The 24,481-nt window shown below is 53.6% G+C and overlaps 1 protein-coding gene across 5 annotated transcripts in view; it reads left to right on the top strand.

The window, feature by feature from the left end:
- Positions 1-24,481, top strand: part of SFXN5 (sideroflexin 5) — a 189,490-nt gene that overhangs the window by 133,549 nt on the left and 31,460 nt on the right. For all 5 annotated transcript variants that reach the window (XM_056814076.1, XM_056814085.1, XM_056814089.1 and 2 more), the window contains one exon: positions 10,745-10,862. In XM_056814076.1, the coding sequence (XP_056670054.1) occupies positions 10,745-10,862 (118 nt within the window). The remainder of the gene's footprint in view (positions 1-10,744; positions 10,863-24,481) is intronic.

Raw genomic sequence — 24,481 nt, 5'->3', positions numbered from 1 at the left:
AAGAAGGGGGGACCTGGGTGCATGGAGAAAGCATTCTTTGGGGGAGGCTGATTCCAAGACGGAATGGGAGGACTGTAGCCATCGTCCGTACCATACGTAAGAGGATCCTTATCTTCTGGCCTCAGGTGGCAGGTGGTCAGTCCACAAGCAATGGATAATTATAAGAAAAGAAAGAGCCCCTGCCCTCAAGGAGCTTGTGATCTAATGGGGGCAGGAAGCTGCAAAGCGAGGAGGAGGAGGAGGAGGAGGAGGAGGAGGAGGAGGAGGAGGTACCCGACCTAGGGGCATGATGGGCAAGTCAGTCTAAGAAAGCCCAGAGCACCAGAGCAAGAGGAGAAATGAGGGTCCCACAGCGAGTAAGAGTCAAAGTCAGGATTTGAACTCAGACCTCCCTAACTCGGTCCAGCACTACGCCCTGGGCCACCTAGCTGCCTCTGAGGGGTATAAAGAACATTTTACTGAGAATCCAACCCCAGGTCGGCTTCCAGTGACTCGTATAGGAATACCCAGAGGTATTCCGCCCTGAGCCTTGGTTTCCTCCTCTATGAAACAAAGGGCTGGACTTGGTGATCTCAAGTCTTTTCTGGTTTATCCCAAATCAGCTGCGCTTTCAGCGCAGTCACTTGATAGTCATAGATGGATCATCTCCCTTAGAGAGCGAGATGCAGGGCGCAGATTTGAACCCAAGTCCCCAGACTCCAAGTGAGGATTCTCCCCAGGTCCTTAAGAGTGGGCCTCCGCCTTGGTCTTTCTCCAGCTTTGGGGCCTCCTCTGTGCTCGGGAAGGGTGGGCAGACCCCGGAGGGTGGCCCGCCTCGGCTTCCTGGTCCCTGGGGCTTGGGCAGCTCCATTCAGACCACAGGAAGAGGGCCCTCCTCTTCCCGTATGCCTGCCGGCTTCGCCCCGGGCCAGGGATGGGGCCGGGTGGTCCCCTGGGCCCGGCCTTCATCCTCCGTGTCCAGGACGGGTTCTGAAGGCAGTTTCCCGGGCCCAGGAGCCAGGGCTGGCTTCCCTCCCCAGCGCTGCCCGTCTCCCATCTCCATCTGCATAGTTTAACTCGCCCAGCTGCCTTTCTCTTCTCTCATGCCATGTTTTCCAGCTCTCCTGGCATCTCTCCCCTCCTCCTGCTGTGGGTTTTAACTCTCTGGGCCTGCCTTCTCGGCTGTTCCGAGAGAAGCGGCGTCTCCCCACTGCACGCCGTGCCGCCCCCGCCCCCACCGGTCCCTCTGCCCAGAGCGGGCCGGGCTGGAGCACCTGTTAGCCGAGCGGGCAGCGGAGGGCCCCGTTGCCTCCCTCATACAGCCAAGCACCATGCTGGAAGCAACCTCGGAGCTCCCCGGACCACCCCGGGTCACCGTGCTACATGGTCTGCAGCCCTCTTTTACAGAAAAGGAAACCGAGGCCCGGGAGAGTCGGCCCAAACCCATGATTGTGGGCATCCCGGGTGGGATCTCTCCCTTCACAGTTGAGATCCCCCATCCCCATCCCTTCCGTTGAACCACACTGGGAAAGGAGGAAGGGGCAAGTCTAGCCATTCGGTTCAGTTCAGCTCAGTTCCACAAGGATGCCTCCTCTGCCCTAGGCACCCCTGGGGGCTGGGACACCAAGGCAACACCAGCACCTTGGGAGTCATCTCATCCGCCTTCACCAAGTGACTCACCCAAGGTAATACTGTCAGAGGCAGGATTAGAGCCAGGGCTTTCTGACTTCAAATTCAGCCTTGCTTGCTCTCAGGGAATGGAGGACACAACGTGTATATACATTTAGAAGTAAAATTTAAAAGTAAATATAAAATCATTGGGAGTGCAGGAAGCGCTGACAGGAGAAATCCAGAAAGGCTTCTTGTAGGAGGTGGTAATTGGGCTGAGCCTTGCAGGGAGCTGGAGTTCCAAGAGGCAGGAATGAGGAGGAAGAGAATTCCAGGCACAAGGAGATGGTGGGGCCATATTGTGAAAGACGTGAAGATGCCAAACGGAGAAGAGGGGATAGGGAGGCATTGGAGCTTCTGGAGCGGAGGAGTGACCTCACAGGTGAGGAAGCCCAGCCACCTCCTTCTAGCGTCCAGGATGGCCCTGGTGCTCAGGCCTTGGGAAGCGGCATCGGGCCTTTCTCCGCCCGCCCCATAACCTCTCCCCACCCCTTGTTAGTACTCCTGGTGGCCAGAGACACCGAAGAGGAGATTTTGAGGCGGATGAAGGCTGGCTGCAGAGAGAGCTGATGGGAGAGTCCCTCGTTTCCATCCAGCCAACGGTCAAGGAGAGGCCGAGGCAGTCAGCCATGCCTAAAGATTCTTCGTCTCCGGCTGTCGTGCAGCCCCTTCTCCTCCTCTCAGTTCATTCTGTGATCCAGCCAGACCCCCACAGCCGTGACTTGCCAACTGGCCGATTGGCACCTCGTCCATCTTGCCCGGAGGAGTTCAACGCGGAGGCTCCCTCTCGCCCCCAGTTCCTGCCGTTCTGCCAGGGACGGCAGCACACATCGATGTTCCCTCAAAGCCCAGCTTTCTGTTCTTCCAGCTCCCCACGTCAGAGATCTGGTCAGCACCCGCCACCGTCTATTGTCTATCGACTCGGAAGAGCCTTTATCTGATGATGCCCTTCTGTTAGTCCATCTCTGCGATGCCTGACAGCCCCCACCTTGTTCTTCATCCCTACCATCACCTACATCGCCCCCCTTCATTCTTCCCCAGCCACATTCCCTAAATTCCTGATTCCCTCTTCTCCTTCCCTGCTCCACGCCGCGGGCGATCCAGTTCAATTAGACGCCGTCCTCTGCTCCTTGTTTTATCCCCAATCAGGCCAGGCCACCACTGCCCTCCTTCCCTCTTCTCTTATTCATGTGTGTCTGAGCAGAGCTGGAGAAATCCCCTGCGTGCTCTGTCATCCCAGCTGGGCCCTTCCTGCCCCCAGGCAGTCCTTCAAGGCTCCCAACATTCCATCTCTCCTCGGGCATCCCACGGCGCTCACTCCCACTACTCTCAGATGAAGCCTTTGTCTCCTCTCTCACCGAAAAAAAATGGAAACCATTTCCTGGGAGCTTCTCCTGGCCTCTTGCTCAGCCTATCTCAGGTGTCTTTCCTCACTATTCCCTCTTTCACTCTAGTCTTGAAGAAATGGCTGTTCTCCTTACCATGGCCAACCCCTCAATGCATCAGTGATTCCCATCCCATCCTCTTCGGCATATTGGCCCATTGTCACGCCTCCTCTCGGTCTTTTCTTCACCCTCTCCTTGTTTATCCCCCCATACTTCATGATCCTCCGAGATCGTACTTGTGCAGTTAAGTGGCACGGTGGATAGAGTGCTAGGCATGGAGTCAGAAAGCCTTGAGGTCAAGTCTCGCCTCAGACACTTACTAGCTGTGTTTCCTCGGAAAAATAATTTAATCCTATTTTCTTCCATTTCCTCATCGGTATAAAGATCTAGAGAAGGAAATGACAAATCAGTCCAGTAAACTTGCCAAGAAAAGCCCAAGTGGCGTCACAAAGACGCCAAAGACATATGACTAAAGTGCCTGAACACCAGATTCTAGCATCCTGCTATTGCCTTATAGCTCTCCTTCCTTTTTTCAGCTAATTTCCTTGGAAATACCATTTACATTTAGTGTCATCGTTTTCTTCTCTCTCTCTTCTAAACATTCTATTCACTCTGTCTTCCAACCTCATCCTTCTCTTAAAACTGTCCTCTCCTAAGGGCCCTTCCTGCCCCAGGCAATCCTTCGATGGTGATCGTTCCTGTCTTCATCCTTGTTGACTTTTCTGTAGTCTTTGCTAATGCTGACCATCCTCTTCTCCGGAATGCTCTTTCCCCCTAGCTGTCACTATTCTCTTCTTCTGCCTGTCTGACCTTTCTTTCTCATTAACTCCCATGAACATTTTAGTGCTCTCTCTTGGGCCCTCTCCTAATTTCTCTCTCACTTGGTGGTCTCATCACCTCCCTTCATTTCAATCCTCATTTCTATGAAAACAATTCCCAGGGGAGCAGCTGGGTAGCTCAGTGGATGGAGAGCCAGCCCTAGAGACGGGAGGACCTGGGTTCAAACCTGGCCTCAGCCACTTCCCAGCTGTGTGACCCTGGGCAAGTCACTTAACCCCCATTACCTAGCCCTTACCACTCTTCTGCCTTGGAGCCAATACACAGTATTGACTCCAAGATGGAAGGTGAGGGTTTAAAAAAAAAAGAAAAGAAAATGATTCCCAGGTCGATACATCTGTCCCTGGTCTTTTTCCTGAGAGAGAGACCTGCATCGTCAACCGCCTTTTGGACTTCTCAAACTGGCTATCCCAGAGGCCCCTCCAGTCAGTATGTCTAAAAGAGAACTCATCATCTTTCCCCCACAAACTCTTCTTTCCCTTCTGGCTCCCTCGGCTCAAATAACACCTGCGGGGGGGGGTCCCCTGCACTGCTGGCCCCCTGCACTGCTGGCCCCCTACACTGCTGGCCCCCTGCACTGCTGGCCCCCTACACTGCTGGCCCCCTGCACTGCTGGCCCCCTACACTGCTGGCCCCCTGCACTGCTGGCCCCCTACACGGCTGGTGCCCTCCCCCCCCAGAGGACCTTCCATCCACCCTGCCCAGATCACATATGTGATCAGACACACGGATGTGTCTGAGGCGTTGTCTCTGCCATCAGAATGGGAGCTCTCGATGTGGGGGTTCTTCTTCTTTCATCCTGTCCCTCAGCGCAGTGCCTGGCCCGTAGCAGGCACTCCAAGAACCCAAACAGGGGACGTTGAGTTCCTGAGAAGAAAGTGGCTTAGATCCGTGATTGTCGATGAGCCTGTAGGTTCTTGCACTTCTTGCCACCCAGCGCTTGGTCATTCTTCTGCGTCCCCCTCCCTAAAATGATCGCTATCATAGGCCTAGGCAGGCATAAGGAGACATAGATTAAATGTTGGTCCAATGCCCTGATTTTATGGGGGGAAACTGAGGCCCAGAGAGCAAAGCACTCATCCTTTCTGCCCCTCAGTTCCCTCATCTTTAAATAAGGAGGCTGGCCTTTACCCTTAAGATCCCTTCCAGCTCGAAATATGTAGAGGAAACAAGGTGTCATAGTGAAAAATCAGAAAGATCTGAGTTTGCATCCTGACTCGCTAGGCAAGTCGCAGAAACTCTATGTGCCTCAGTTTCCTCATCTGTAAAATGAGAAAGCGGGACTCTATGGCCTTCCCAGTTCTGAATCTGTGAGCCCCCACGTGACTTCCCCAAAGTCACTAAGCGCCCGGCTTTGAGCATGCCAATCCTCGTGGCCGCACCCACCCTCCGTCCACCATCCTCTGATCTGCACGGCTGAGGGGTGGCAGGGGGTGGGAGCCTCTTCCAGCAATCCTCCCCCTCCCGGCGGTCAAACAGAGGCTCATCTGGGAGCATCCTTGAGGCAGAGGCTGATGGGAGAATCCCGGGGCAGGGAGGAGGCCCCGGCTGCCTTGCGTGAGATCCTGCTCGTCAGCTCCGTGGAGGAGACCAGAATCCCGGGATCCGTCAGATGGGATGTCGTCGGCGGCTCCTGTCATGTTTAGTGTAGCGTGTAACACCTTCTTCTCGGCAAACACGGCTCCGGAGCAGTGATCCCGATAGCTCGTCCTCATCCGCGAGGCTGCTTCCATATGGAAGGGATTGTGGTGCCGACTGCACAGTGCGAAAGGCGCCGGCCAAATTACACCGAATGGAAACCACTAATGAACAGAGTGACGAGAGCGGGACAAGGTGGATTCGCGGCGGGCTCTGCCTGGGGAGCGTCGGTGCGCGCCTGCCCAGCGCCTCTTGGCAACGAGGCCGGGAGAGGCCTGGGTCCGAGGAGGCGTCCCGCTTCCCTCGTGCGTCGCGAGCCTCACGATGCAGTTCAACTCCGCAAAAAGCATCTTTCTAGTTGTCTGCTCTGTTCCACACGGGAGATATGGAGCCAGAAAGAGAAGAGCCCTCGCGCGGGGGAGCTTCCGCTCTCCTGGAAGGAGGCAGTGTGTGCTCAGGGGAGTCGGGACGGGACGGGGGGCGCCAAGGTGGTCAGGAAAGCATGAGGTCAGATCCCTCCTTAGTAGCTGTGTGACCCTGGGTAAGTCACTGAACCACTTCCAGCCTTCATTTTCTCATCAGGGAAATGGGGGCACGTAGAGCCCCACCCTCATGGGGTTCTTGATCATGGGGATCCAATGAAGTGATCCCTGTAATGGATCCCTGTAATGGCCAACCTTAGCTTACCATGTCCTTCTTCGGTTCATTTTACAAATGGGGTGAAGGGACTTGCCCAGGGTCACACCTCCATCAGGTGGCACCTGAGGCTGGATTTAACTTAGGAAAATGAGTCTTCCTGATTCCAGGCCCAGCACTCTGTCCACTGGGCCATCCCGATGTTCTCCTTTCCTCTTATTACAAGGACTGGACCTATGATTTCACTGATCTGGGGAACCTTCTCCCCGTGTAGACTGACCCCCTCTCAGCCAAGGCCAGTTCTTTATGTGCCCGCCTCTCCTGTCTCTGCCTCTCTGCCCATCCCAACAACGGCTGGATCCCTAGACAGGACCCTCTGTGAAGACTAGGAAGGAAGCCCCGACAACTGGAGGACTCCACTGCGGGATGGAAGGGTTCCTAACCCTCACTGAGAAGATGAGGACATCGAGGCTGAGGGAGGAAGCGGTCTGCCCTTCCTCGATGCTCGCACCAAGCTAGGAGGCTCCAGAAGATGCTTAGTAGACAGCCGGGCCCATTGGATGGCTCCGTGACATTGCCCCATGCGATCGATGAGACGGCAGAAATGCTAGAGGGTTTGCCTGTGCTCACATAGCAAGCTGAGAGCCAGCATCCAGATCGCGTCTTCCCTCTTCCTGATTGCAAGTCCAGCACTTTCTGGCACCAGGCTGCCCCTTCCCAGGGAGCTCATTGCCAGGCAGAATGGGGGCTGCACACACTACTGATGGACAGGGTGAGAGGAGGAACTCTCCATCCTGAAGGGTGTGTGGGTGGAGGAAAGAGCGAAGAGATCAAGGAAGGCAGCCTGGCAGAGGAGGAGGCCGAGGCTGATTTAAATGGGGCCGCCCCAGCTCCGAGCACTGCGCTGGATTGGCCGCCAAGCATTCGTGAAGCAGCTCTGTGCCAGGCCTGGTTCTGGGCACTGGAGACACAGAGATAAAAGCAAAACAATCCCTGCACTCAGCTGTTGTTATGATGAAGGAAGGAGGACATATGATAGCCCCGGAACATCAATTGGTTCTGTCATTTCAGTAGAAGGCGATGGGGGAAGGGACATTCCCTATGTGATAAAAACAGAAGTGACGGGGCAGGAGATGCATGTAGAAGGGGAAAGCAAGTGGATCTGCCTGGTTTGGCCATAGGAGATATTTTGGAACGTAGTACAAGAGAACGTTGGCACCTCACACCCAGTAAATTGGCAAAGAAGACAAAAGATGAGGACAGTCAATGTTGGAGGGCGCTAATGCATTGTTGGTGGATTTGTGAATTGATTCCACCATTTTGGAAAGCAACTTGGAATGATGCAGGTAAAGTGAGTAAAATGTCCCTCTTCTTGGACCCAGAGAATCTCCATCTCAAGGATGACTTTGATAAGAAGAAAGTCCTCATTTACCATCAAAATATTTATGGCAGCACTTATTGTGGAGCAAAAATAAAGAAGGTTGGGGAACAGCTCGACAGGCAGGGCCCATGGGTGGAATGGAATAGCGCTGAGTTGTAAGAGATGATTCCTGCGATGGATACAGAGAAACAGGAAAGTTCTCCCTGAACCGGGGCAAAGTTGGCACTGCCAGGAACACAACAGACTGTCTAACGGCAACAATGCCAAGGGACAGAAGTCGATGGAAAGTGCCTCGTAGCATTAGCAAGAAGCACCATGAATCCAAAGGGAAGATGCCTCCCCGACTCCTCTGCAGAGCTGAGAAGCCCTTGGGTACCTCTCCATCGCATCTCTCATCACAAGGATTCAACGGCTTTTGCTAATGGTCCCTTTTCCTTATTTTAAAATAATCTTTGTTATACGGAGGACTCCTGGGAGGAACTTGGGCAGCGTTCAACAAAAGCCTTCAATGGTCTTTAAAAGAACACGAGGGGATGAGGTGGAGGTTCTAAAGAGCCCGGATGCCAATCGGAGAAGCCTGGACTTGGTTCCGTGACCAGCGATGACCCATCCAATGTCCTGCAGTGGGGAGCTGGGCCAGAATCATCCTGTTCTAGACAGAGATGGACCTGGGCTCTGGGGGGGCTGCGCTTAGGGCAGGAGGCAGGCACTCCCTGGTGCCTGTTCTCTGGGGCGGCTCATGGTGTCCCTGTCCACGGCAGGCCCATCCCCATCTCCCATCACGCAGAGCACAGAGCCCTGAAAGGAAAGGACAAAGAGCAGCAGGTCATGCCACGTGGCTGTAGGGTTCAGGGGCAGAACTCGGAGCCGAGCGCGATGACTGGTTTGGCCCAGGGTCTGGGGCGACCGTCTGGGAGAAGGGAGGGAGCAGCCCCAGAGCCCCCCAGAGCCTGGAGCCCCAGCCCAAGACGGGACCCCCTTGGTGGAGAGGCGCTTTCACCGACTTTTACAGATTTCTAGAAGCCCAGGCCCAATTAAGACCTGGCACCGTGTGCGTTAATTAAGGGTGTTGGGTGGTTTTTTCACTTAAATCCGCTCCAGCCAAAGCCTAACTCACCCTAATGAGGTTGTTTTAGCCATTGTAATGGGAGCCGCCCCCGTTGGGAGGATGGCCTGGAAGTTGCACCTCTGAGCTTGAAGGGAGGTGCGTTGGGTAGACTTGGAGCTTTCCCAGGTGACTATTGGGCCCCCAGCAGGGCTGTAATTACAAAGGAGGCCTCATCCAAACAGCCATGCCAGGACTGCATTAGGAGGAGGACATCAGGGAAGGCTGGGCTGAGAGTCTCTTCAGGGAGCCGGGAGGCAGATGGGTGAGCCAGTGGATAGGGAGAATCTGCCCTGGCCTTCCTGGGGAAAAGGGAAGGCAGAAGCACAGGAAGCAGCAGAGCAAGGGGCAGACACTGGCCCTGTTTCTGTGCAAGGATGCAATCCTGCCCCATTTCCCGTACAGAGAGCAGAGAACGACACTCTGGGCAGCCCAGACTTCCTGCCAGCAAACCAGGGGATAGTGCAGCTCTTCTGTTGGTGAGAACTGGCCAGGGGCCTCAGGCTGGCCCAGCCTTCCTTTTCCTCTGCCTTTCTTCCCCCCTTCAGATCTTCATCTGGTCATTTAACACGCACCTGAAGGCATCTTCCCCACTCTGAAGAGATGGGGGGCCACGAATATGGAACACAGTAGAGTATCCGATTTTCTGTCACAGGAACTTTGCTGAGTGTTTTCTTCTTTTTAAAAAGTCCTGATTGTAAGGGATGGGAAGGGTAGGGGGAAGAGATGAAGTGGAACGTGTAGATGGCATAAAAACAAAAGATGCCAGTAGTAATTTTTAAGTGCCAGAAAATATTTTATTAAGCATTCAGGGAGCTAAAAAGCAAAGACAAAAAAGGAAGGAAGGAAGGGAAGGAAAGAATAAAAGAGGTAAGGAAGGAAGGTAGGAAGAAAGGGAAGAAGAGAAGAAAAGAGGTAAGGAAAAAAGGAAAGAAGGAAGTAGGAAGAAAGGAAGAGGGAAGGAAGGAAGTAGGAAAAAGGAAGGAAGGTAGGAAGTAAGGAAGGAAAGAAAGAGGGAAGGAAGGAAAGAAGGAAGAAAGGGAAGAAGAGAAGAAAAGAGGTAAGGAAAAAAGGAAAGAAGGAAGTAGGAAGAAAGGAAGAGGGAAGGAAGGAAATAGGAAAAAGGAAAGAAGGTAGGAAGTAAGGAAGGAAAGAAAGAGGGAAGGAAGGAAAGAAGGAAGGAAGGATGGGGACGAGAGGGGAGAAGTAGGAGAGGAGGGAGAAATAGTCCTTGCCCTCAAGTAACTTAAATTGTATTTGGGAGAATCATCAACAACCATGTAAATCAATGCATAATAGATACAGAGCGTGCTACTAGTGTGTAATTTGTTCAGTCAAATCCAACTCTCCATGCTCCCATTTGCAGTTTTCTTGGCAGAGATGCTGACGTGGTTTGCTATTTCCTCCTCTAGTTCATTTTTCAAGTGAGGAAACTGAGGCAAACAGACTGAAATGACTTGCCTGGTGTCACACAGCTAGAAAGTCTCTGAGGCTGGATTTGAACTCAGGAAGAAGACATGCTTTTGGGATTCCAGGCCTTGTGCTCTGTGCACCGTGGTGCCCCCTAGCTGCCCTACTAAGCAGAAATACACTTGGGAGTAGGAATAGCTCCCATTCCTCCCCCATGCAAAAATTTTTTTGCCATCTTGGTCTTATAGTCCCTCATATATTTTCTTTTCCCTTTGCTCAGGCTTATTCCCCTTTTGGGAATGCATCTTCCCCCAAGCACTTCCTCTCTGTCTTCTCAGACCCTGCTCTTTCCTCCAGGCCCACCTCTCCAGGGAGCCTTCCTTGATTGCTCCAGGGCCTGGTACTCTGCTCTCTCACACACACAGCCTGACAGGACCCTTGTCTACAGAGCCACAAGTCTAGAGCTAGAAGGAGCATCGAGGCCATCCAGGGTCTCCCCTCATCTTAGTGATGAGGCCCCTGAGGCCAGGGGAGCTCTTCCAGTGAGTGGGGGCCCGCAGGCAGGCAGGCAGGCAGGTGGCACTTCCCTGTGCTTGCATTGCTGGTGCCCTGGACCCCCTCCTCTAGCCCTGAGGGTGCTGGGGAGGCGGGAGGGGTTCCTGGGCCCTATCCCGGGTCTCATGTGCTGCCTGTGTCCCCCTCCAGGACATTCCTCCTGCAGTCTCGGCCCCGGCTCCTCCTGCCCGTGCAAAGCTTCGTGTGCCTTGCCGCCTTCGGCCTGGCTCTGCCTCTCGCCATCAGTCTCTTTCCGCAGATGTCAGAAGTAAGTCCTGGGGAAGGGGGAAGGAATACTCTGGAGGGGGGGTTGAGGCTCTAGAGAAGAGGTTGTGACCTGGAGGCGAGTCAGGGCCTGGAGCGCGCTCCACGGGGCTCTCTGATGGGTGTGTGTTGGGGGTGGGGGCCACCGCTCTGGCCGGGGCTCTTCCCTGGCTCTGGGGACATACACGTGCCAACAGCAGTGCCCCAGGAGAGCACACATGTGACATGCATTTAAAACGTTCTTATGGGGGCAGCCAGGTGGCCAGGTGGGCAGAGGGTCCTGGGGAGAGAGGAGGTCCTGGCCTTGGCCGCTTCCTCGCTGTGTGACCCTGGACAAGTCACTTAGCCCGTCGAGGCTCTTCTGTCTTGGATCCAGGTACAGAATGGCCTCTACAATGGGAGGCTGGGTTTTATTTGGCTGCTCATCCGTCTTATTGGTTCTAAGATAGAAGGTGAGTGTTTCCCCTAAATCACGACAAGCCATTCTTACAAGAAGGGGCCAGTGGGGGAGAGCGCATTTGTTTAGCCTGGAGAAGACTCGGGGACCCTTATGAGCACCTTCGCCTGGACAGGGGAGGGAGGCTGTGCTCTCGCGGGGCTGCTGGGAGAGGAGCCGGGGATGGGAGAAATGTGCTCTGTGCCGGGCTCCGGCACACGTGCCATAGGTTCTCCAATACGCAGGAAGGATTCTAAGGCGGAAGGGAAGGGGTTAAAAAACAGCCATCTACAGGCAAGGCTAAAGCGCACACCAGAGAGCCCCCCACCCCCCTTCCCGCCCTCACCCCCCTGAGCCCAGCTCTGGGCCCTCTCGAGGGCAGGGATGGTTCCGTTCTGTGTGTGCTGGTGCAGCGTCAGACACGATACACGCTTGTGCGCAATGAAATGGAATTGAAATCCTAGAACTGTTGAGTCGTTGGTCGGGAAGCCGCCTTCGAGCCTGTCTTATTCAGGGGAGTCCAAGTGTCAGCGTAACCAGCCGCAGGCTCTGAAACCCTGGGAGGCCCCCCGAATGGCATCCCAGCATTCATGCCATTTCCCTCCAAGCCTCCCGAGCACGATGGCGGCTGGTGGGCAGGTACACGAGCCATCGTCGAGGCTCCTGCTGGCCTGCGGATGGGAGAGCCAAGATTCGGCACGGTGGGCGCTCCCTGCACCGGGGAAGTCTGCCGGGCCTCCGTCAATGGTCTCCAGATTGGCTGGAAATTCATCCCAGGGCCCCCAGCCGCTAAGGAGCCCCTCCACGCTGGTCTCAGCCGGCCCTGGGGGGAGCAGAGAGGGGAGCAGGGCTCGGTCTCTTCAGGGCAGCCTGGGTCTCCTCGCTAGCCAGGAGACAGAAGCTGCCGATGCCTTTCCAGGACCGCGATCCATCTCTAAGGTCCCTTCCAGCTCGAAATCTCTGAATTGTCAAGTCTTACAGACTCGACTCGAAGCTCCTTCCACGGTGGTGGAACCTGCCAGAGCTTATGCTCAGCTGGCACAGACTTCAAGTCCCAGGGCTACCTCCAAGCTCCGACGGGGCTTCACCGAGGGATGGATGTGCTCGCTAATTAAGTGAAAACCTCGGCAAGGCCTCAGCCTGGAGGGGCACCAGTCGGCCCTCAGGATCTCATGGACCCCCTCACCTTCCAGGCAGGGAAACGGATGCCCGGAGAGCAGCCACTGTCTTGCAGAATCCACAACCTCCCTCTTCCAAAGGAGCTGGAGCGGCAGAAATTATTATCCCCATTTTCTAGCCATTTATCTTAACTTTCACAACAAGCCAGTAGCAAAGTCAAGCGCTCTCAGACCTCTTGACTCCCGATCTAGGGGCTGGAACCAGGGAACTTCAGTTGAAAGGTATCTCCACGGCCCCCTCGTCCGTTCTGCACTGAAGGATCCCTGCCCACATCCCTGCCCTCTCCTGAAGGCCTGGACCTAAGTGACGGAGCCCACTCCGCCTTTGCGCCACTCCGTTAGGAAGTCTTCCTAGATGTCCAGCCTGACACCCCCCCCCCCCCACCTCTCCCCACCTCCTCACACCCCACTGCTCCTAGTTACGCTCTCTGGGGCCAAACAAAACAGCTCTAATCCTTCTTCCACACAGCAGCTCTCAGGTACTTAGAGCTAGCTAACACGTCCCCTGAGCCTTCTCCAGTCTAAACAAATCCAACTGAGACTCATATGCCGTTGGACTTCTAGGCCCGTCCTATCCCGCCAGCCCTCCTCTGCCCACCGGCTTTCTAGAGCCAGAACTGAACACAGCACCCTAAAGGAGGTCTGACCAGTGCAGAGGATGGCAGGACAATCACTGCCCTGTCCGTGAAGCTCAATCCTCCTATCGCAACACAATATTGCATTGTCTCTGTTGAGCTATATCATACTATTGACTTAGATTGAGTTTGTGATCCACTAATGCCCCCATTTCTTCCCTCCTTCCCTCCCTCTCTTCCTTCCTTCCCTCCCTCCCTTTCATCCCTTCCTTCCTTTCTCCCTTCCTCCTTCCCTCCTTCCCTTTGTTCATTTGTTCCTTCCTTCCTTTGTTCCTTCCCTCCCTCCCTTTCATCCCTTCCTTCCTTTCTCTCTTCCTCCTTCCCTCCTTCCCTTTGTTCATTTGTTCCTTCCTTCCTTTGTTCCTTCCCTCCCTCCTTCATCCCTTCCTTCCTTCTCTCCCTCCTCCCTTCCCTTCCGTTCCCTTCCGTTCCCTTCCCTTCCCTTCCCTTCCGTTCCCTTCCCTTCCGTTCCCTTCCCTTCCCTTCCGTTCCCTCCCTTCCCTTCCGTTCCCTCCCTTCCCTTCCGTTCCCTTCCCTTCCCTTCCCTTCCCTTCCCTTCCCTTCCCTTCCCTTCCCTTCCCTTCCCTCTCCTGCCCTCCCTTCCCTTCCCTTCCCTTCTCTTCCCTTCCCTTTCCTTCCCTTTCCTTTTCTTCCCTTCCCTTCCCTTCCCTTCCCTTCCCTTCCCTTCCCTTCCCTTCCCTTCCCTTCCCTTCCCTTCCCTTCCCTTCCCTTCCCTCTCCTGCCCTCCCTTCCCTTCCCTTCCCTTCTCTTCCCTTCCCTTTCCTTCCCTTTCCTTTTCTTCCCTTCCCTTCCCTTCCCTTCCCTTCCCTTCCCTTCCCTTCCCTTCCCTTCCCTTCCCTTCCCTTGTTTCCTTTCCCCAGATCATTTTCAGACTAATTGCTTTCTTGGCCCTGCCTCCCCCATCTTTTGTTTGTGAGGTTGGTATTTTGGAACCCAAGTGAAGGGCTCCCATTTCTACCTCCTGAATTCTTCCTTTTAGATTTCTCTCCGTGCTCTGGCCCATGACGATCCTTTTTTGAGACCCTGATGCTGCCCTCGCTGTGCCAGCTGTCCCCTCTAGCTTTGTGCCATCTAGATGGTTCAGCATCCTCTTGCTTTGGGCCAAGACTTCTCCCTCATCATCTCTTTGCCACGGCTTACATAAGGACTCTCCGTGGCCACACTTGGGAAAGGACATAACCAGGAGCTAGGTGGGGACGGGGAGGGGATAGGTGGAGGATCCCTTCATGCTTTGTAGCAGAAACCTGAAGGGGAAGCCATCACGTGGATGTCCTCCTCGGCAAGCCCATGGTCTGGAGAAGAGAGGCTGGCGAGAAAGGCCCTGCTCCTGGGGATGGAAAGCCAAGCTCTTGGGATTCAGAAGTGAAAGGGGCCTGGGAAGATTTCTAGTCTGGCCCCTCCATCCTACAGGTGAGGAAGCCGGGAAGGGACTTGCCCAAGGTCATGCGATTGCCAAGTCCCAGAAGCAGGCCACGTCTAATTTCAGACCGTATAGATATGCCACAGCCCAAACCTAGCCACCATCATCTCTTTCCTCCCCGCCCACTGCTGTCCAATGCAGCCTGAGGAGAAGGGTCGCTCTGGGACATCCCTCCGAGCCTTTGCCTGTTCCCCTCCCCACAAGCTGGAAATGCTTCCAGGAGTCTGAGCGAGGCTCCTGGGCCTCCCCTTCAGAGCCCTCCCTCTTGTCCCCGCCTCACTGAGGGAGGAGGGCGAGAGCCTCCCTCCCGGGGGAGATCCCCTTCCTGGATGGGGGCTCGTCCGCGCGGAAGCCCCAGGTTCCGTGTGCCGCTTCCCCGACTTGCCTGAGTGTCGCCGTGCTCCTAGGACTGTCTGCGCTGGGTGGCACCATAGCTACCAGCCAGTCATCTGGAGGGACCGTCTTTTCCCTCATGCTCGTCACACTAATTAATTCTCTCTAACAAGGTGGTTCCCTTGCCATCTGGGCTGAGCCGTGGGGACTGTGTGTCACGTCCCAGAAGTGGGTGGGATTTGTCACAATGAGTCTGGGCTTGCTGGGCCTGACCCAGCCTCACCCAAAGTTATGGAGGTCATCGCGGGGAACACAAGCCACATCGTTAATTAATTCATCCATCGGTTAATTAGACAGGCCCCGGTAGGGCCCGGGAGCCGCCCATTGGCGCTGGCGTCCTCCACAAGCGATTGTTCTGGGGGTCCCAGACCTCGGCCCATACACACATCCCCGTTGGGGAGAGGGATAGCAGGGTCCCAGTCTTTCCCCTGGCAGCGCTAGTGGGCTTGTTCTTTTCAGCAAGATGCTTCTCCAGGGCCTACAGGAACCGCACCAGCTGTCATGGCAAGATCCTACTTTCCTCTGTCTGTGCCTGAATAATCACCCTCAGGCACCCATTGGTGCCCTCACTAGTCCTCCTGGGCGCGAGGACGGCCTTGCTGCTCTCACCGAAGTCTTTTCTGCCATTTTCACGGGGCTTGAGCTCAGCCCAGCGACTCCTCCGAGGCTCAACCCCAGCCTCCTGGGAGTTTCTTCTCTTGTAGCCCCATTGTTCTTCTAGTGGGACTCCCACCATCTCCGCCCCAGTTCGGGCCGGTGCCACAAAAGGAATCTTCCTAACGTCCCGCATTCGTGGCGTCACTCCCTTGCCTAACAATAACCACTGCAGCGATCATCACACGGATTTTGCCGAAGCCCTTTCCATATGCTGGCTCACTTGATTCACTGCTGTCTAAAGGAGAAGATCCCAAACCTCACCCCCCCCCATCTTCTCTTGCTACTCCCCTGGAGCGGACTCCACGACCCTGTTTTCTTTCATTTCTAGAGACCCCAAAGCATGATCCATGCCGTTTCTGCTTAGTGTGTGAGGACTTCCTCCTGGTTGTGTGCAATATTTATTGCTTAATGTCAAAACTAGTTGGACTATGACATTTCTTGATATGTTAAATGCATCATTTCCCTTTGTCGGCTTTCTCTGGATTTGCTCATGCTGTACTCTTTCTTTGTACTCAATACTTCCGGGAAGCTTTCTGTATACGTTCCTGATGTGCAGTATTTCAGCTGTCTTGAATCTGTGATTCATACCCATTTGACTTATCTTGTAGTTATCTCAGGGCTTTTCCGAATGTGTTGTCTTTTGTTCTGACAATCTTTCTTCTGTCTCTGAATTTTGGAGTCTCTGATTTGCTCTTTTTTTGGAAAAATCTATTGTTTTGGAATGAAAAAATCTATCATTTGTTCTAAGTTACCCATTTATTTATTACATATTAAATTTTTTTCTTATTTGAGAGCTCTAAATTCTCTCTTTTCACTATGATTTTTTTTCTTGAATTAAAAAAAAAAAACCTTGCCTTTTGTCTTAGAATCAATACTAAGTATGGGTTCCAAGGAAGAAGAGCAATAAGAGCTAGACAATGGGGGTTAAGTGACTTGCCCAGGGTCACACAGCTAAGAGGTATCTGAGGCTAGATTTGAACCCAGGATCTCCCTCTCAATCCACTGAGCTACCTCCCTGCCCCTCTTGAATTTTTAAATTCATTCTTTGGAACCATTTTGGAGGGTCTTGCAGTCATCTCGTGCCCATTTTTACAGGTTTTGTCAGAATTGCTGCAGTGTTTACCTTTTCAAATAGCTGCTTTTTTAACTCTCTTGTATTTTTCCTGTTTGTTATATCTCCTTGGTTGCCTGCTCACATTTCTTTCTTTTCTGGATATGAGCCCTTTCTTTTTCCTGTAAGGTTTTTCTTGGAATGACTTCTGTCTCTAGTGACTAGTCTCTAACAAGACTTTATTAGGGGGTTAGTCACCAGTATCTAACGAGACTGGAGACTGACTTCATTATAATTAGGCTTTCTCTGTAGCTTGCTGTGTCTCTTGCTCTTATTTGGCCCGTTTCTCATTATTTTGACATTACTTACTCTCCTGCTCTCAGGGATCCAACCATACTGTTCTTGCTGTTTGTCACTCCTGCCACTCCATCCCTCATCTCAATACTTTTACCTGTCTCCCACCTCTCCTTCCTTCTCACTTCTGCCTATAGGATCCTTCTCTTTCTTCTTCCCTCCAAGCACCCCCTTCTACAGAGTCTTTACTGCTAGCACTCCTCCTCCCCCAACGTCTTAGTATTTAACTACTTTGAATTTATTTTCTTTACATTTTGTATAATTTGTATTTTCCTCCTTGTCTCCCCTGATAGATCATAAGCTCCTTGCGACAAGAAATTGTTTCATTCATTGTATTGGTATCCCCAGTACCCCAGGAGTGTATGGGTGTTCAGGGAGGGCTTGCCAAGTCCCTTTCTGGGCTACTCCTCCATATTTGATGTCTGCCTTTCACCCAGATCTCACGTGAGGCTCTAAGAAGCTGTAGTATGCCCAATGACCACCCCCTGGTAAACTGCCTCAGCAGATGGTGGCGGGTAACAACATGCTGTGGAGCGCTTGGAGCTTGGTCAAATGTCAAAGATGCTGAGGTCATCCACTGCCTCCTCGGCCATCCCAAGTCATCCTGACCTTTGTTCTGCCCCTGGACTTGGATAACTCTGGAAGAGGGCCTGAGGCAGACACCTTTGGGCAACTCTGCCTCCCGCAAATCCAGTTCATGAATGAGTCAAAAGACATCACCAGATCACATCATTGATCCTCTTAGAAATGGAGGACTAGCAACGATCCCCAGCCCCAAGCACTTTGCCTGGCACACACCTGGCACTTAATAAATGTTTGTAATGATACTCTACCCCCCCTGGACCAGACTCCTCACTCTCTTCTGCAGTGCCCTGTGCATCCATGCCTCTGGCCTCAACCTCTTCTTCCCCAAATTATGTATGTTTTGCCTCGTCTCTTCCATCTCTCCCGAGCTTGGCCAACCTGTAAGACCCAGCTCAAGTTGTACCTTCTCCCCAACGCTTCTCAGATCACCCCAGTTCACACTGATCCCTCCCCGAGGCTCTTTGGGGCTCTAGCACTCACGTGGCCCTTTTCATACCTTCTTGTTGCATTTTATTATTTCTATTTCTTCCTTTTTCTTACCTTCTTTTGTTTCACTTTTTCATATGTGAATTGTGCCTCCCCACCCAGACTGTGACCCGACACCATGTACAGAGCCTTCTCCACCTGCTTCACAGGTAGGCTAGCCTAGCTCTGGACACATGGTAGGTGCTCGGTAATGACTTCCTGAGCAGTCATCGCACCCCAGTAAGGAAGCCGACCTTCAAACTGGGGATCACCCTAGGGAACTCAGACCAATCCGAACAGCTTGGGAACTTGGACACGGGCTACCTGCTTCAGCAGAGCCTCCAGAGGGTTTAGGGCTCTAGGGAGGTCTGTCTCCCAAAGCAGGACTTTTCTATTCCTGTCTGGGGTTGGCCCGATGCCTGTAATGATCAAGGAACCCACACTCTCTCTCTCTCTGCTCTTCACTCCTTTAAAGGTCACATCCATAAATCTGCATAAAATCTGGGTCAGTCTGGACTCTTCTTATGGACACACATTTAACAGCAATTCAGTTGTCTTGAAAGCCAGCCTTTCTTCCTTTTTGTTCCCTTCTTCCTTTTTCTACTCAGGTTCCCTCCCTCTCCCTATTGTTCTATGCTCCAAAATCAATATGGAGGGGGCAGCTGGGTGGCTCAGTAGAGACAGGAGGTTCTAGGTTCAAATCTGGCCTCAGACACTTCGTAGCTGTGTGACTCTGGGCAAGTCACTTAACCCCCATTGCCTAGCCCTTACCCCTTTTCTGCCTTAGAACCAACACATAGTATTGATTCTGAGATGGAAGGTAAGGGTTTTACATTTTCCAAAAGTTAATATGGAGAGGGGACAGCTAGATAGTTCAATGGCCAGACCTAGAGACAGGGGGTTCTGGGTTCAAATCTGGCCTGAGCTGCTTCCTAGTTGTATAACCCTAGGCAAATCACAACCCCCATTGCCTATCCCTTACTGTTCTTCTGCCTTGGAACCAACACATAATATTGATTCTAAAATGGAAGGTAAGGACTTAAATTACTCTGGCAAGGCCAAAGCCATCCCATACCTCCTTAGGAGCCCTGTCCTACTATCTCTTGAAAAAACTATTCCCTGGAGACGATCCATCTCCCCCTCCCTTGTTGGCCCACTCATTGCAGTCATCAGATCATAAATCTAGACCTGGAAGAACCACGCAAGGCCGTTTAGACTATTTTATAGATGAGGAGGCTGAGTTAAATCGCTTACTCGGAGCCGCGCGGGCAGCAAGTGTCTGAGGCAGGATTTGAACCTATGTCTTTCTGGCTCCAAATCCAGCTTTTCCCCCACTATATGATACCAATTCCTCCCCCAGCTTCTCCGGCTTTGCTCATCATGATGGCGTACAAACCACAGCACTGCCTTATTTCCTTTAGTAGTGACAGCTGCCCCAGGAGGTAGCAAATTCCCCTCCCTAAAAGGGCTGAATGGTCATTGGGGGGGGGGGGGGGCGTGTTGGGTTTCTTGTTCATGTGTGGGGTAGGCTAGAGGATGGCTGAGTTTCCTTCTGGCGGGGGGGGGGGGTTCTATAGCTGTCCAGGCCTCCCTTCAAACCCTCTAAAGCAGAAGTGGTACCACCAGCATTGCGCACCCTGGCTGTCGCAGAGAGGTTGTTCAAAGTCAGCCAGCACTCGGCGGCCCCGTGCTCGCAGGGATTTGTGGATCGCCACCTGGCTGTCCATGGTGGCCCCAAAGGATCCCCCCAGGGTGCTGCCATGATTCCTCTGGACCGTTCTGTCCCTTTACCTGGCCCTGCCACGTGGCCAGCTCCTATTCCCTTCCTGGCACAGAATTCCTGCCTGACACTTTTTCCTGCTCCTCCTCAGTTGTTTGTTGGTTCCCACCTTGTACCTTTCCATCGCCCTCTGTGCCGCTCGTCGGACTGCTTCTGTAGAGCGTCGTCGGTGAGGCAGTCGAACTGGAAAGAGGGAAGAAGCCGGGGCACTTTCCTTCGTTTGAGCCGTCTGTGCCGTCTGCCCCAATGCACGTAATGGTGGGCGAGCCCTAGTAGGTGCCCCCGACGTGCGTGTTGCAATCTGGGCAGTGGGCATTCTTCTCTGTCCCGTGTGCTTCATGAGGCCAGACTCCTTGGAGAAGGCTCTAGGCTGGAGAGAGTTGGTCTAATGTCATCCACAGAGAGGACTTCACCATCCACGGGGAATTCTGCAAGATGGCCCCGACCCCCAAGCGGTGCCAGCCACTGCGGGCCAGGAGCCGTGCCAGGCTCTGAGACACGGGCACGAGCCAAAAGAGAGCAGGCCCTGCCCCCAAGGAGCTTCCATTCCAGTGGGGGGGAACTGCAGCAAATGGAGCAGGGAAGTGGGGCGGGACGGACAGAATGGTGGCAGACCTGGGGGATGGGAGAGAGGAGCCAGCAGGGAGGAGGGAGGCTCCAGGGCTGAAAGCAGAGGCAGGAGGGGAATCCTGACCTTCAGGCTGCCCCACCACACTGTGCCGTGTGTGCTCACGTGTCTCTACTGTGCCATGGCTCTATCCCTCCAGCCCTGACCAGCATGGATTAGGCGCCGTCTCAGCTCAGTTTTGTGCCGCGGTTTCGGGGAGAGACAAGAAATGCAGCTCAGGGGCAGCTGGTGGGTCTGGGTTCAGATGCGACCTCCGACACTTCCTAGCTGTGTGACCCTGTGCAAGTCATCTTACCCGGGTAGAATTGTCCCTAAGACAGAAGGTCGGAGCTTTTCGAAACAAAGAACAAAAGAAAGACAAAACAAACTCATCTTCCCCTTCCAAAAGGCACTGCCCTATTTCTGCTACATCCTGATCCCGGGAGCAAGGGACGCTGAGGGGGAGAGCTCAGAAGGAGAGCTCCCAGAGGAGCCGAGGTGCTTGGGTGGCCCCCAGAAAAGGGTGGGCCGGGGAGGCTCCCCAGGAAACAAGGCCGTATGTGCAGCTGAGCCTTGAGGAAAGAGGAGGGTCTGAAAGGGCCTTGGGAGGGACGGGAGGCTCCAGGAATAGTCCCCGGGCCATCACCGTCCCCGACACTTCTGTAGTGATTCCCGGTTAGCAAAGCACTTTACCTGTATTTGTTTTTGCTGGATCCTTGCAAGGATCTGGTGAAGGCATTGCTCTTAGTGGAGAGAACAGTAGAATTGGATCAAAAAGTCCTGGGTTCAACTCCTACCTCAGACTCAAGCTGTGTGACCCTAGACAAGTCCCCTGATTTCTCCTGCCTCCCATCTTCATCTGTAACATGAGGGCACTGGATTCAAAGACCTTTCAGTACTGATTCTATGATCCTCTGGCACATTTCACAGATGAAGAGACTGAGGCTCAGAGGTGAAGTAAGTTGCCCAGCTATTAGGTGTCGGAGGCAAGATTCAAACTCAGGTCTTATCATCTCCAGACTCACCACTTCCAGCAGTGACGTTAAGCTAAGCCCCCTGGCTTTAAAAATGAGCAGAGATTGAGCTGGCCTTTAAGGGACCCTGCTAGGACATGTACATGTATTTTAGGAACCCTATGAGATAGTTACTAGTGATATTGTTACCCCCCTTTCTTAGATGAGGAAGCTAAGGCACAGAGAAATTAGTTATCCGGGGTCACTAGTTATTAGTTAATAAAATTTAATAAATTAATAATGACATTTTAGTTTAAAATAATTAACAATCACCATCTTTAATAAAATAATAAAATCAATTGTTTAACAGAAGTTGAGAAGCAGCATTTGAACCCAGGTCTCTTCCTACTCCAAATTCAATTCTCCAACATGGAAGGAGTTTCAGGGTTGGAGGAGCCTGGTCTAGGATGGAAGGGCTTTATATAGGATCATAGGATTGTAGGTCTAGAATGAAACCAGAAGCCATCTGGTCATTTTACAGTTGGGGAAACTGAGACCTAGAGAGATAAAATGACTTAGGATCATGGATCACAGATCTAGAACTAGTAAGGACCTCAGAAGCCATTTGGTCATTTTACAGATGAGAAAACTGAGGTCCAGGGAAGTTAAATGACTTGCCCAAGGTCACACAGGTAATAAGCATCAGAGGAAGGATCTGAACCCAGATCCTTTAACCCCAGAGCCAGAGAGGATGCTTTCCATACTCTTACAGTAGTTAAGTGGCACAGTGGATAGAGCTCTGAGCCTGGAGTCAGGAAGACCGAAGTTCAAATCCAATCTTGGTCATTTATTAGTCATGTGACCTTGGGCAAGTCACTTAACCCTGTTGTCCTCAGTTTCCTCATTTGTAAAATGAGCTGGAGAAGGAGATGGCCAAGCACTCTGGTCCCTCTGCAAAGACAATCCCAAATAGCGTCTCGAAGAGTCAGATGTGCCTGAAAACCTACCGAACCACTAGACCTGGATCTGCAGAGACAGAAACAGAAGTCTTTGCCCTCAGGGAGCCGTGGCTAGGAGAGGAGGCAGCGGGCAGCATGAGGCCCGAATCCCTCCCAGAGGCTTTGGCTCAGGGATCTGGCAGGGTCGGCCTTTCCCAGAAGACACCCTCCCCAGGCAGAGGCCAGTGAGCCATGTGCTCATCTCACAGCACCGATGGGTTGCCAGGCTGACTTCTGTGCCCCAGGAGCTCTGAGGGGCCGGGACGGGACCCAGCAGCCCTCTGCTCACTGCACTCAGCTAGGCTGAGGAAAAAGGAGGCGAGACAGGAACAGCAGCTCCCAAGTGTTCATGAGACCGAGTCTCCCTCTGCTTAAGGATGTCTCAGTCCAGGGAGGCCTTCTGGAGACACAACGGGGGCTTACTGGCCTTTCAAGGCAGTCTCAGCTCCTTTCCTGGCTCCCTCGGGTGGGACTGCCAAGTTCCCCAAAGCTCCAGAGCTGTAGAATGGGGCTCTGCCCACCCCCAGCCAATGTCCTGGGATCTGCAGGCCTGGAAATAGTGGCTCTTCCAGCGTCCTCTTAGGGCTTGGGGCGGGTGGGGGGGGGGGGGGGAGGGGGGCGGGAGCAGCAAGGACAGAAGAGGAGGCCAGCCTTGAGAACCGGCTCCTTAAATGGAGGCCGCAGAAAGGAGTCCCCACGCAGGGATGGAGGTGGTCCCTTTGTGCCCTCTGGAAAGGCAGAAAGGACCCAGTGATGCTCCCATGGAAAGTGCCCACAGATGGACGTCCACAAGTGAAGACTCCATCCCAGATGCCCAAGAGCACACGCGCACACACACACACACACACACAGAGCTATTTTTCTTCAGGTCAAATGACAGGATAGGAATGTGAGGCAGGAAGGGAGGCTACTGAGGCCACAGACAGAAAGGGGATCCCTCCCCGGCAAGGAGTGGCTGTACTGGGCAGGGGGCACAGAACTGTCATAACATGGGACAAGGAGCAGGACCGGTTTGGGGGCTTTGATGAGTAACACCAGAGATGGCAGAGCTGCCCCCACACCCGAGCCAAGCTCCCAGCCCCTCTCAGAGAACAGGAAAGGGAGCGACCCTTCCCCACCATCAAACACTTGGAAGCTTCCTCTCTCTGGCCTTGCCCTAGTCCAGGGCCCCACTTCTGGCCACTCCTCATAGAACCCCAGATTGAGGCATGCTTGGGTCTGCCGGACCTTCTATATGTCTGGTTCAGTCCCTCTGTCTTTTCATCTCTTCCCTGTCCTTTCTTATCTCCCTTTCAGTTTTCTCTTCCTTCACCATTTTGTCTGTTACTAACTAGCTTTCTCCACCTCTCTCCCTCTCTCTCTTTTTCTCTCCCTCCTTTCCTCATTCTCTCCCTCCCTCTCTCTGTCTCCCTCTTTCTCCTTCCCTCCCTTCTTCTCTCCCTCCCTCTCTCCCCCCTCCTCCTCCTCCTCCTCTCTCTCTCCCTCCCTCACTCTATCCCCCTCCTCTCTCTCTCCCTCCCTCTCTCCCCCTCCTCCTCCTCCTCTCTCTCTCCCTCTATCTCTGTCTCCCTCTTTCTCCTTCCCTCCTTCCTTCTCTCCCTCCCTCTCTCCCTCTCCCCCCTCCTCTCTCTCTCTTTCCTCCTCCTTTCCTCTTTCTCTCTCTCCCTCACTCTATCCTCCTCCTCCCTCTCCCCTCCTTCCTTCTCTCCCTCCCTCTCTCCCTCTCCCCCTCCTCCTCCTCTCTCTCTCCCTCTATCTCTGTCTCCCTCCCTCTCTCCCCCCTCTCTCTTTCCTCCTCCCTTCCTCTCCCTCTCCCCCTCCTCTCTCTCTCTTTCCTCCTCCTTTCCTCTTTCTCTCTCTCCCTCACTCTATCCTCCTCCTCCCTCTCCCCTCCTTCCTTCTCTCCCTCCCTCTCTCCCCCTCCTCCTCTCTCTCTCCCTCCCTCCCTCCGTCCCCCCATCCCCGGCTCTGCTCCCCCCCTCTTCCCCCGGGAGCTCTGGGGCCGCCGAGCCCCGAGTGCAGATACAAGGCTGAACCATTGTTTGACAATCTGTTTTCGTCTTCCCCGTGTTGGCAGGCTACGGGAGAAG

Source organism: Monodelphis domestica, chromosome 1 (assembly GCF_027887165.1).
Source record: "Monodelphis domestica isolate mMonDom1 chromosome 1, mMonDom1.pri, whole genome shotgun sequence".
NCBI lineage: Eukaryota > Metazoa > Chordata > Mammalia > Didelphimorphia > Didelphidae > Monodelphis > Monodelphis domestica.
The sequence above is the reverse complement of the archived record's forward strand: the minus strand, read 5'-3'. Positions and strand labels throughout refer to the sequence as shown.